We start from the raw sequence: 12,029 nt of genomic DNA on the forward strand, positions 1-12,029 counted from the left end.
AAACAGAGCTTTTTGTATAGGATTCTACGGGGTACCATAACTTCCGTTACTCGGACTTCGTCACGCGCATACGTCATCATGCCGCAACGTTTCAGCCGGATATTTCCCGGGAAATTTTAAATGTCACTTTATAAGTTAACCCGGCCGTATTGGCATGTGTTGCAATGTTAAGATTTCATCATTGATATATAAACTATCAGACTGCGTTGTCGCTAGTAGTGGCTTTCAGTAGGCCTTTAAATATCAGCATGTTAGCCAGATATATTTAATTACCATACAACAGGCCAACATTAAAGCACAATTTGAAGCAACAGCTGTTTTCCTAATGTAATCAGAGCTATTGACTGCATACACATTGCTATAAAAGCACCATCACATGATGAATATGTAAATGTCAACAGGAAACATATTTAATAGGATCAATGGACAGATCATATGTGATGTGCAAATGCAACGAACAACATTGTAGTGATGTGTCCTGGTTCCACACATGATTCTTACATTGTAAGTAACAGCATGGTTGGGAACAGACTACAAGCTGGCATTGTGTGTGATGGCTGGCTTCTTGGCGACTACATTTATTTATGGCATTGTCCAAATATTCATCTCTGTGATGCACATTGAGCACATGTGTACCCCAAATGTTATATCTCGTCATTACAGCATCATCATGCACAGTTGCACTAACTTGCAACACAAGTAGAATTGACAACATTTTTACAGTCCGGCAAGAAACACCTCCAACTTGGTGAAATTCTTCATTTTCACCCTCTTACTCATTGTCTTCGTGTTTTTTGACTGTGCAGAGTGGGAGATCTCAGGCACATGGCTAATTGAAATATTATTTGTGCATTTAAATGGAGTTATTGACAGGGAGGGGCAGGCCACGCCAACATGTGCGTCCATTTTCTCGTTAAATGGAGGTCTTTGATTAATGCGTGCACACACTTTTAAATATATGAATATTTGGTGCATTTGACATTTTCTGAAATCAAGCATACACGTTTTTTTGGGTAGAAAATCCACACCAGTCTTAATACATGAGGCCCCAGGCGAACTGGAAGGTGTAGTTTCATGTTGTTGGTGTTCAAAGTCAGACATTCTGGAGGCGGCGAAAGCATCACTGAAGAAGACTACAATTCCTCCCCAGCTAGACTCATCAGGTGTGTCTCGTCTGAAGAAGTAACCAAGCACTGTAAGCATCATCTATCTTACTATTCAGGAAAGTTTCAGATACACAGAAGACATGAGGTCATGTAGAGTTAAATTCATGCCCTCGATGAACCAAATTTGTACAAATATCTAAAATATTTGCAAGAGAAGCAGTGAACTTATCTTGAGAAGGTCCTGTGTTTGGGTGGATGTTTCCACATATGAACAACATATTACAGCTTAAAGGCCTACTGAAATGATTTTTTAAATTTAAACGGGGATAGCAGATCCATTCTATGTGTCATACTTGATCATTTCGCGATATTGCCATATTTTTGCTGAAAGGATTTAGTAGAGAACAACGACGATAAAGTTCACAACTTTTGGTCGCTGATAAAAAAAAGCCTTGCCTATACCGGAAGTAGCGTGACGTCACAGGAGGTAATATTCCTCACAATTTTCCTTGGTGAGATTCGGAGCGACAAAGCGACGATTACCCCATTAATTTGAGCGAGGATGAAAGATTCGTGGATGAGGAACGTTAGAGTTAAGAACTAGAGGCAGTGCAGGACGTATCTTTTTTCGCTCTGACCGTAACTTAGGTACAAGCTGGCTCATTGGATTCCACACTCTCTCCTTTTTCTATTGTGGATCACGTATTTGTATTTTAAACCACCTCGGATACTATATCCTCTTGAAAATGAGAGTCGAGCACGCAAAATGGACATTCACAGTGACTTTTATCTCCACGGCAATACATCTGTGACACACTTAGCTACTGAGCTAACGTGATAGCATCGTTCTCAAATGCAGATAGAAACAAAATACATAAATCCCTGACTGGAAGGATAGACAGAAGATCAACAATACTATTAAACCATGGACATGTAACTACACGGTTAATAATTCTCAGCCTGGCAAAGCTTAACAATGCTGTTGCTAAAGACGCTAAGGCTAACTTAGCAACTTAGCAACCGGACCTCACAGAGCTATGATAAAAACATTAGCGCTCCACCTACGCCAGCCAGCCCTCATCTGCTCCTCAACACCCGTGCTCACCTGCGTTCCAGCGATCGACGGCGCGACGAAGGACTTCATCCGTGGGTTTGGCGGCTAGCATCGGCTAGGCGTCTGCTATCAGGGTAAGTAGTCCTTGTTGTGTTGCTACAGCCAGCCGCTAATACACCGATCCCACCTACAACGTTCTTCTATGCAGCCTCCATTGTTCATTAAACAAATTGCAAAATATTCACCAACACAGATGTCCAGAATACTGTGGAATTATGAAATGAAAACAGAGCTTTTTCTACGGGCTCCGAATACTTCCCTTGCCCTCGTGACGTCACACGCATACGTCAGCATAATAAAACGTTTTCAACCGGAAGTGTGGCGGGAAATTTAAAATTGCACTTTATAAGTTAACCCGGCCGTATTGGCATGTGTTGCAATGTTAAGATTTCATCATTGATATATAAACTATCAGACTGCGTGGTCGGTAGTAGTGGCTTTCAGTAGGCCTTTAAATTCATGCCCTCGATGAACCAAATTTGTACAAATATCTCAAATATTTGCAAGAGAAGCAGTGAACTTATCTTGAGAAGGTCCTGTGTTTGGGTGGATGTTTCCACATATGAACAACATATTACAGCTTAAATAGCTGATTAACTATTCTCCCTTGTGTGTTTTTAAGTGTTGGACTGCGTCTGTATTATGATGGAACTTTTTGCAGCAGATTGAACAACTGAATGGTTTTTCTCCTGTGTGAGATCTGAGGTGTTGAGTCAAATTTCTCTTAATAGAAAAGCTTTTGTCACAAATTGAACAGTTAAATGGTTTTTCACCCGTGTGTAATCTTACATGTTCAGTCAAATGACTGTTGTTTGAAAATCTTTTGCCACAAACTGAACAATTAAACCTTTTATCATCCGTGTGTGTTCTCATGTGTTGAGTCAAATAGCTCTTAATAGAAAAGCTTTTGCCACAAACTGAACAGTTGAAGGATTTCTCTCCTGTGTGTAGTCTTGTATGCTGGGTCAAGTAGCCGTTTCGAGAAAATCTTTTACCACAAACTGAACAGTTAAATGGTTTTTCACCTGTGTGTGTTCCAATGTGTTGATTCAAATGTGCCTTCAGATAAAACCTTTTACCACAAACTGAACAGTTAAATGGTTTTTCACCCGTGTGGGTTCTTTTGTGTCGAGTTAAACCTTGCTTAAAAACAAAGCTTTTTCCACAAACTGCGCAAATAAATGGTTTTTCTCCTGTGTGTGTTCTCATGTGTTGAATCAAAATGCTCTTTCTAGTCAAACTTTTGCCACAAATTGAGCAAATCGACCTCGCTTTACCTCTCTTCTTTTTAGAGCATTTAGTGTCCTGGTTGTCAGTGTGAGTCCTCATATCACCTTCACAGTCTGTATCGCTGCTCAAAGTTACTTCAACCTCGTCTTCAGCCTCACTATCTGATAGTGGAGCTAAGAGGTTGTCTACTTGTGGTTTCTCTTCATCATCTTCAGTCTTCACAGAGAGAATACTCAGTGGAAACTTGGTGTAATCAGCTTCCTCTCGTCCTAGAAGACACTCTCCCTCCTGAGTGATGCAGAGTTCCTCCTCTTCCTTTTTAATGCAGGGTGGTTGTGGAGTCTCCTGCTTCAAAGTGGAGCTCCCCCCTAACTGTGGGGAAACTTCTTCTGGGTGACAAATCAGCTGCTGGACATCTGTGGGACACAAACACACTTCACACACCTTCTTCAATGTATGTACTGTATGTGTGTGTAGTGTTTCATGGCCATTCATTTAGTGCCTTGCCAGAATGATGGATCAATGTTTACATGACTTGGCTGAGACTCGAACTAGTGAAGCTAAAACCACAGAAAATAGAAAACATCTGTGTTGATGGACATTAGGATACGACAAACTACCAGTGGGGGAAAAAAATCAATATGGTATTTTATCGCAACATTGGTCTGAAAATATATCTATTTTTAAGAAGTCGACAGTAACAAAGTAGAGAAAAAAGGTTTTACATTTAAGTGGCAAGAAATGTGACCCACTGTCTGTGCAATTACAATGAATGGAAATAGATCGTGTGAATTACTTTGTTTTTTGACACAGTTTGACCAATAAATTATTACTGTCATTAGTGTACTACTTGTATTTTAAGCTATGATTTACATTTTTCTGTGAAATTTGTAGAATATCGCAATATATCTCCATGTTTCAAATATTGCAGTATTGTATAGTGACTCAATTTTCTATTCAAATTTCTATTTTTAAGTCAAAGCATAATTGTACTGCTCTCTCATGGCAGTTTTTTGCATGACATTGGATATTTTTGAGATTTCGAGTTTGGGTTGAGTGCAACATGCTTCCGTAGTAGCTAAAATCACAGTAAATACAAACCCCGTTTCCATATGAGTTGGGAAATTGTGTTAGATGTAAATATAAATGGAATACAATGATTTGCAAATCCTTTTCAACCCATATTCAGTTGAATGCACTACAAAGACAACATATTTGATGTTCAAACTGATGAACTTTTTTTTTTTTTGCAAATAATCATTAACTTTAGAATTTGATGCCAGCAACACGTGACAAAGAAGTTGGGAAAGGTGGCAATAAATGCTGATAAAGTTGAGGAATGCTCATCAAACACTTATTTGGAACATCCCACAGGTGAACAGGCAAATTGGGAACAGGTGGGTGCCATGATTGGGTATAAAAGTAGATTCCATGAAATGCTCAGTCATTCACAAACAAGGATGGGGCGAGGGTCACCACTTTGTCAACAAATGCGTGAGCAAATTGTTGAACAGTTTAAGAAAAACCTTTCTCAACCAGCTATTGCAAGGAATTTAGGGATTTCAACATCTACGCTCCGTAATATCATCAAAGGGTTCAGAGAATCTGGAGAAATCACTGCACGTAAGCAGCTAAGCCCGTGACCTTCCATCCCTCAGGCTGTACTGCATCAACAAGCGACATCAGTGTGTAAAGGATATCACCACATGGGCTCAGGAACACTTCAGAAACCCACTGTCAGTAACTACAGTTTGTCGCTACATCTGTAAGTGCAAGTTAAAACTCTCCTATGCAAGGCGAAAACTGTTTATCAACAACACCCAGAAACGCCGTCGGCTTCGCTGGGCCTGAGTTCATCTAAGATGGACTGATACAAAGTGAAAAAGTGTTCTGTGGTGTGACGAGTCCACATTTCAAATTGTTTTTGGAAACTGTGGACGTCGTGTCCTCCGGACCAAAGAGGAAAAGAACCATCCGGATTGTTCTAGGCGCAAAGTGGAAAAGCCAGCATCTGTGATGGTATGGGGGTGTATTAGTGCCCAAGACATGGGTAACTTACACATCTGTGAAGGCACCATTAATGCTGAAAGGTACATACAGGTTTTGGAGCAACATATGTTGCCATCCAAGCAACGTTACCATGGACGCCCCTGCTTATTTCAGCAAGACAATGCCAAGCCACGTGTTACATCAACGTGTCTTCTTAGTAAAAGAGTGCGGGTACTAGACTGGCCTGCCCGTAGTCCAGACCTGTCTCCCATTGAAAATGTGTGGCGCATTATGAAGCCTAAAATAGCACAAGGGAGACCCCCGGACTGTTGAACAACTTAAGCTGTACATCAAGCAAGAATGGGAAAGAATTCCACCTGAGAAGCTTCAAAAATGTGTCTCCTCAGTTCCCAAACGTTTACTGAGTGTTGTTAAAAGGAAAGGCCATGTAACACAGTGGTGAACATGCCCTTTCCCAACTACTTTGGCATGTGTTGCAGCCATGAAATTCTAAGTTAATTATTATTTGCAAAAAAAAAAAAAAGTTTATGAGTTTGAACATCAAATATGTTGTCTTTGTAGTGCATTCAACTGAATATGGGTTGAAAATGATTTGCAAATCATTGTATTTCGTTTATATTTACATCTAACACAATTTCCCAACTCATATGGAAACGGGGTTTGTACTTTCTATAGTTCAAGACTTCCGGTCATTTAAAATCAGCACTGCACATCACAATGGCGGCTACAGTTTTGATGTTAAAGGTCTAAAAATATTATATAGAACGTCCAGCAGGCCGGATTAAAAATCTTAATGTGGCCTGTGGGCCATATTTTCCCAGGTCTGCCATAAAAAAAAACATATATAGTGAAATATGACAGCAACAAATATAATTTTGCACAAAAATGAAAGATGTAGCCATAGTGAAACATGTCATTCCCAGTCTTCAACAATCGCTTTTTATCTTAGGAATAAAAGTATATATATATATATATGTATGTATATATATATATATATATATATATATATATATATATATATATATATATATATATATATATATATATATATATATATATATATATATATATATATATATATATATATATATATATACACTACCATTCAAAAGTTTGGGGTCACCCAAACAATTTTGTGGAATAGCCTTCATTTCTAAGAACAAGAATAGACTGTCGAGTTTCAGATGAAAGTTCTCTTTTTCTGGCCATTTTGAGCGTTTAATTGACCCCACAAATGTGATGCTCCAGAAACTCAACCTGCTCAAAGGAAGGTCAGTTTTGTAGCTTTTGTAACGAGCTAAACTGTTTTCAGATGTGTGAACATGATTGCTCAAGGGTTTTCTAATCATCAATTAGCCTTCTGAGCCAATGAGCAAACACATTGTACCATTAGAACACTGGAGTGATAGTTGCTGGAAATGGGCCTCTATGTGTATAGAGGCCCATTTCCAGCAACTATCACTCCACTGTACCTATGTAGATATTGCACCAAAAACCAGACATTTGCAGGTAGAATAGTCATTTACCACATTAGCAATGTATAGAGTGTATTTCTTTAAAGTTAAGACTAGTTCAAAGTTATCTTCATTGAAAAGTACAGTGCTTTTCCTTCAAAAATAAGGACATTTCAATGTGACCCCCAACTTTTGAACGGTAGTGTATATATATATATATATATATATATATATATATATATATATATATATATATATATATATATATATATATATATATATCGTGAAATATGACGCAACAACGATCATTTTGCACAAAAATAAAAGATGTAGTATTTACAATATCATCAGAAACAATTGAAACGGTCAGTTTCTTCAAACAATAATTACAACAAGCTTTAATGAACAGACTACACAAGCCCTCAGCCTACAATATGAAGTATAAACAATAAAAGAAGAGTATGTGAAGCACTCCTACCTTCTTTACTCCACCTCCTGAAAGTTTTGTAATCCAGCTGTGCATTTTACCCATAATGCTTGGGTATCATTTTGAATTGCGTGTGGTGGTTAGACCTTTTTAAAAAAAATATAATATCCACATTATTAAGTAGACAAGTTGTGTGTCTCGCGTCACACGTGTTAACTTTTTGAGTTTTTAACTAGACCGTGGGTGTGAAAGGCTGTGTGAATGGTACCAAGTAGTAGCTTATTTGCACTGAGGTGCTGATTAAATGCTCATGGAAAAATGGAAACAATACTGATATTTTCTATCAGAGGACGGTGCATTGTTAACAGATTAAAATACATTTGTCGCCTAATACGAACATGGGGACTGGATTGGAAACGCTAGCGGGCCAGATTTGAAGAAAAAGCAAGGCCAGCAACACTCGTGTCCTTCTTATAGTTTGTGATATAAACTGCACAGGTGCTACCAAACACAGACCAGTTTCGACAATGTCTTCGTCAGTGTGCAATTTTTTTTTAACAGGAAGCGATGCACTTAAATAGTCACAGCTGTGGTCAATTAAGTGATGAAATAAATAAATGATAAATGGGTTATACTTGTATAGTGCTTTTCTACCTTCAAGGTACTCAAAGCGCTTTGACACTATTTCCACATTCACCCATTCACACACACATTCACACACTGATGGAGGGAGCTGCCATGCAAGGCGCTAACCAGCACCCATCAGGAGCAAGGGTGAAGTGTCTTGCCCAAGGACACAACGGACGTAACTAGGATGGTAGAAGGTGGGGATTGAACCCCAGTAACCAGCAACCCTCCGATTGCTGGCACGGCCACTCTACCAACTTCGCCACGCCGTCCCCCCCAGAACAACTTCAAAAATTAAAGTGCACACATAATAGACAAAATGGAAAATTGTACAAAATAAATCAAAGACTCAGTACAGTATCATAGGAAGCAAAAGTTAAATTACCAATGATTGTCACACACACACTAGGTGTGGCGAAATTTGTCCTCTGCATTTGACCCATCCCCTTGTTCACCCCCTGGGAGGTGAGGGGAGCAGTAGGCAGCAGTGGTGCCGCGCCCGGGAATCATTTTTGGTGATTTAACCCCCAATTCCAACCCTTGATGCTGAGTGCCAAGCAGGAAATGGGTCCCATTTTTATAGTCTTTAGTATGACTCGGCCGGGGTTTGAACTCACAACCTACCGATCTCAGGGCGGACACTCTAACCACTATATATATATATATATATATATATATATATATATATATATATATATATATATATATATATATATATATATATATATATATATATATATATATATATATATATATATATGTATATATACACACACTACCGTTCAAAAGTTTGGGGTCACATTAAAATGTCCTTATTTTTCAATGAAGATAACTTTAAACTAGTCTTAACTTTAAAGAAATACACTCTATACATTGCTAATGTGGTAAATGACTATTCTAGCTGCAAATGTCTGGTTTTTGGTGCAATATCTACATAGGTGTATAGAGGCCCATTTCCAGCAACTATCACTCCAGTGTTCTAATGGTACAATGTGTTTGCTCATTGGCTCAGAAGGCTAATTGATGATTGGAAAACCCTTGTGCAATCATGTTCACACATCTGAAAACAGTTTAGCTCGTTACAGAAGCTACAAAACTGACCTTCCTTTGAGCAGATTAAGTTTCTGGAGCATCACATTTGTGGGGTCATTTAAACGCTCAAAATGGCCAGAAAAAGAGAACTTTCATCTGAAACGCGACAGTCTATTCTTGTTCTTAGAAATGAAGGCTATTCCACAAAATTGTTTGGGTGACCCCAAACTTTTGAACGGTAGTGTATATATATATATAAATAATAATAATAATATATAAAAAAAAAAGTAAAATAAATAAAGTACCGTAGTAAAAAAATGTGTAATAAAAAAAATTGTAGTAAAACTGTAGTTTGGAGACCCCATGACTGAAAAGAAGGGCTTGTACTAACAACCCTTTTGATTGTTTTGTCTTTTTTAGAGAAAAAACAGACCCTAAAAAGGATAAGCAAAATTGGCAATACAATTCCATGAGTGCATGTGTAAAATTTAGAGAAAAAAGACTAAATTCGGATGTAGATAATCACCGGATGATAAAATGATATATAACAGAATATATATTTGTGTCCATATCACACAGCACTAATTAGATTAACATTATATTTGATACATTTTCTACATACCATACCAACTTTATTTATAAAGCCCTTTAAAAACAACCACAGTTGAAAAACAAAGGGCTGTACACCACAAAGAAATAAAGGCAAAGGACAGACTAAAAAATAAAATTTAAAACAGAAGTAAAATACACATTAAAAAAGCAAATACAAAATTACCCTAAGAACAATTTTGTTAGATAAAAAGCAGTTAAAAAAGTTAAAAGTTAAAAACAGTTTAAAGTCTCATGCTGGGTTAAAAGCCAGTGAATAAAAATGGGTTTTAAGAAGGGTCTTAAAAATAGCCAAAGAAGGGGCCTGTCTCACATGAAGTGGAAGATCATTCCAGAGTTTGGGGCCCGCAACAGAGAAGGCTCTGTCCCCCCTGAGCTTACGCTTGGATTTGGGTACCTCCAGGATCAGCTGATCAGCTGACCTGAGGGACCGGGTGGGGGCATAGAGGTATAATATAAAATATAATGTAAATCCAATTAGTGCTGTGTGATATTGTTTTTTCTTTAGTTTTTTATTTCAATTAGTCTTAAGTTATTAAGAAATGAGTGTAAACTGAGTGAGTTTCTTGTAGAAATATACCATGACATTTTGACTTTTTGCAATTGAAGAAAAGTACCTTTTTGACAACACATGTTCTAAGTGCCTAGGATCCCAAAACATATAAAAAAAACAAAAAAAAAAACAATCTATCCATCCATTTTCTTCCGCTTATCCGAGGTCGGGTCGCGGGGGCAGCAAACTAAGCAGAGAAGCTCAGACTTCCCTCTCCCCAGCCACTTCGTCCAGCTCCTCCCGGGGGACCCCGAGGCCTAGTCATAGTCTTCCCAACGTTTCCTGAGTCTTCCCCGTGGCCTCCTGCCAGTCGGATGTGCCCTAAACACCTCTCTAGGGAGGCATTCGGGTGGCATCCTGAGCAGATGCCCGAACCACCTCTCCATGTGGAGGAGCAGCGGCTTTACTTTGAGCTCCTCCCGGATGACAGAGCTTCTCACCCTATCTCTAAGGGAGAGACCCGCCACCCGGCGGAGGAAACTCATTTCGGCCGCTTGTACCCGTGATCTTGTCCTTTCGGTCATAACCCAAAGCTCATGACCATAGGTGAGGATGGGAACGTAGATCGACCGGTAAATTGAGAGCTTTGCCTTCCGGCTCAGCTCCTTCTTCACCACAACTTACTGAAGACGTCTGTCGATCTCACCATCCACTCCTCCCTCACTCGTGAACAAGACGCCGAGGTACTTGAACTCCTCCACTTGGGTCAAGATCTCCTCACCAACCCGGAGATGGCACTCCACCCTTTTCCGGGCGAGAACCATGGACTCGGACTTGGAGGTGCTGATTCTCATCCCAGTCGCTTCACACTCGGCTGCGAACCGATCCAGTGAGAGCTGAAGATCCTGGCCAGATGAAGCCATCAGGACCACATCATCTGTAACTTTCTTTGACTTTATGAGCTGTGATACTTGTGGTAAATTTCCCACTCAAATGTTGACTTTTGCATTCTTTCATCTCCTCTGATGTGAACTCCACTGCCTTCTTCAAGCTAACAATCATGGCGGCTCTTTCTTTACGTTCTTCAACAAGGTCGGCTAATTCCTCATTAATACTCATTTCGGGGCTCATGATAGTTTTCAAGTCACTCACCTTCATCTTTCGTCTTTATCTCCGTTGGTGATTTGCTGGAAGTTGGTGGCGCTGATTCTCTTTCATGTTCTCTTTTAGCGGACGTCGCCATCTTAGCATAGCAGTAGTCGTCCATCTTCTATCACGTCTTCAATCTTCAGATAAAACTCCGTACTCAACTTTTGGGCTTCAGAAAAGACGAATATTTGAGGTATGTGTTTCTATATTCGCCGTGACTCTATACAACAACAGTTACATCGTCAAGCCACTCAGTCCGCCATCTTCCACCAACCTTTCACTACCGGAAATGCGGTCAGTTCTGCGCATGTGTGCAAAAACGTCATTTCCTTCACTCTTTATTTTTAGGACGGTTTCTGCAAGGTCACTTGCTGTAAAATGTAACTGTTTCATTCATTTTATAACCAAAAATAAAAGTTTACATAATAGAAAAAGAGAACCACTTAACAAGGAGTAGTTCATGATTTAAAACACAGAAAAAAACCATCCAGAACAAAGTTGATTTATTCATCGTTTACACATCCATTGAAAATATAATCTTTACAATATTAATCCTTCCTTTCACTCTACTGTCATTGCACTGAATGAACACAACTGGATAGTCCAGTGTTTGAAACAGAACTGTAATCTATATTTGTGGTGATTTTGAAGCTAATTTAAGGCCAAAAGTTTTGTGTTTGCAAAAAAAATTATTTGAATTTTAAATATCTAAATTTAATGTTACATTTGGAAGTATATCAGTGTATTCAAATATTATTGTGTATATTATTGTCAATAT

General features: G+C 38.8%; 1 protein-coding gene across 1 annotated transcript; it reads right to left on the reverse strand.

The window, feature by feature from the left end:
- Window positions 1-236: 236 nt before the first annotated feature.
- Window positions 237-11,544, reverse strand: LOC133631890 (zinc finger protein OZF-like). The gene is made up of 2 exons (XM_062024067.1): window positions 11,255-11,544; window positions 237-3,866 (listed from the first exon to the last, which is right to left on the reverse strand). The coding sequence occupies exons 1-2, from the start codon at window positions 11,367-11,369 to the stop codon at window positions 2,818-2,820; spliced, it is 1,164 nt and encodes a 387-aa protein (XP_061880051.1). The 5' UTR covers window positions 11,370-11,544; the 3' UTR covers window positions 237-2,817.
- Window positions 11,545-12,029: the final 485 nt, after the last annotated feature.

This window comes from Entelurus aequoreus, linkage group LG17, assembly GCF_033978785.1.
Source record: "Entelurus aequoreus isolate RoL-2023_Sb linkage group LG17, RoL_Eaeq_v1.1, whole genome shotgun sequence".
Taxonomy (NCBI): Eukaryota; Metazoa; Chordata; class Actinopteri; order Syngnathiformes; family Syngnathidae; genus Entelurus; species Entelurus aequoreus.

Coding starts and splice junctions, on each gene's coding strand:
- LOC133631890 (XM_062024067.1), bottom strand. CDS start 11,369: ATGGACGACTACTGCTATGCTAAGATGGCGACGTCCGCTAAAAGAGAA. Junction 3,867..11,254: donor GATAAAGACGAAAGATGAAG/GTGAGTGACTTG, acceptor TGTGTCCCACAG/ATGTCCAGCAGCTGATTTGT.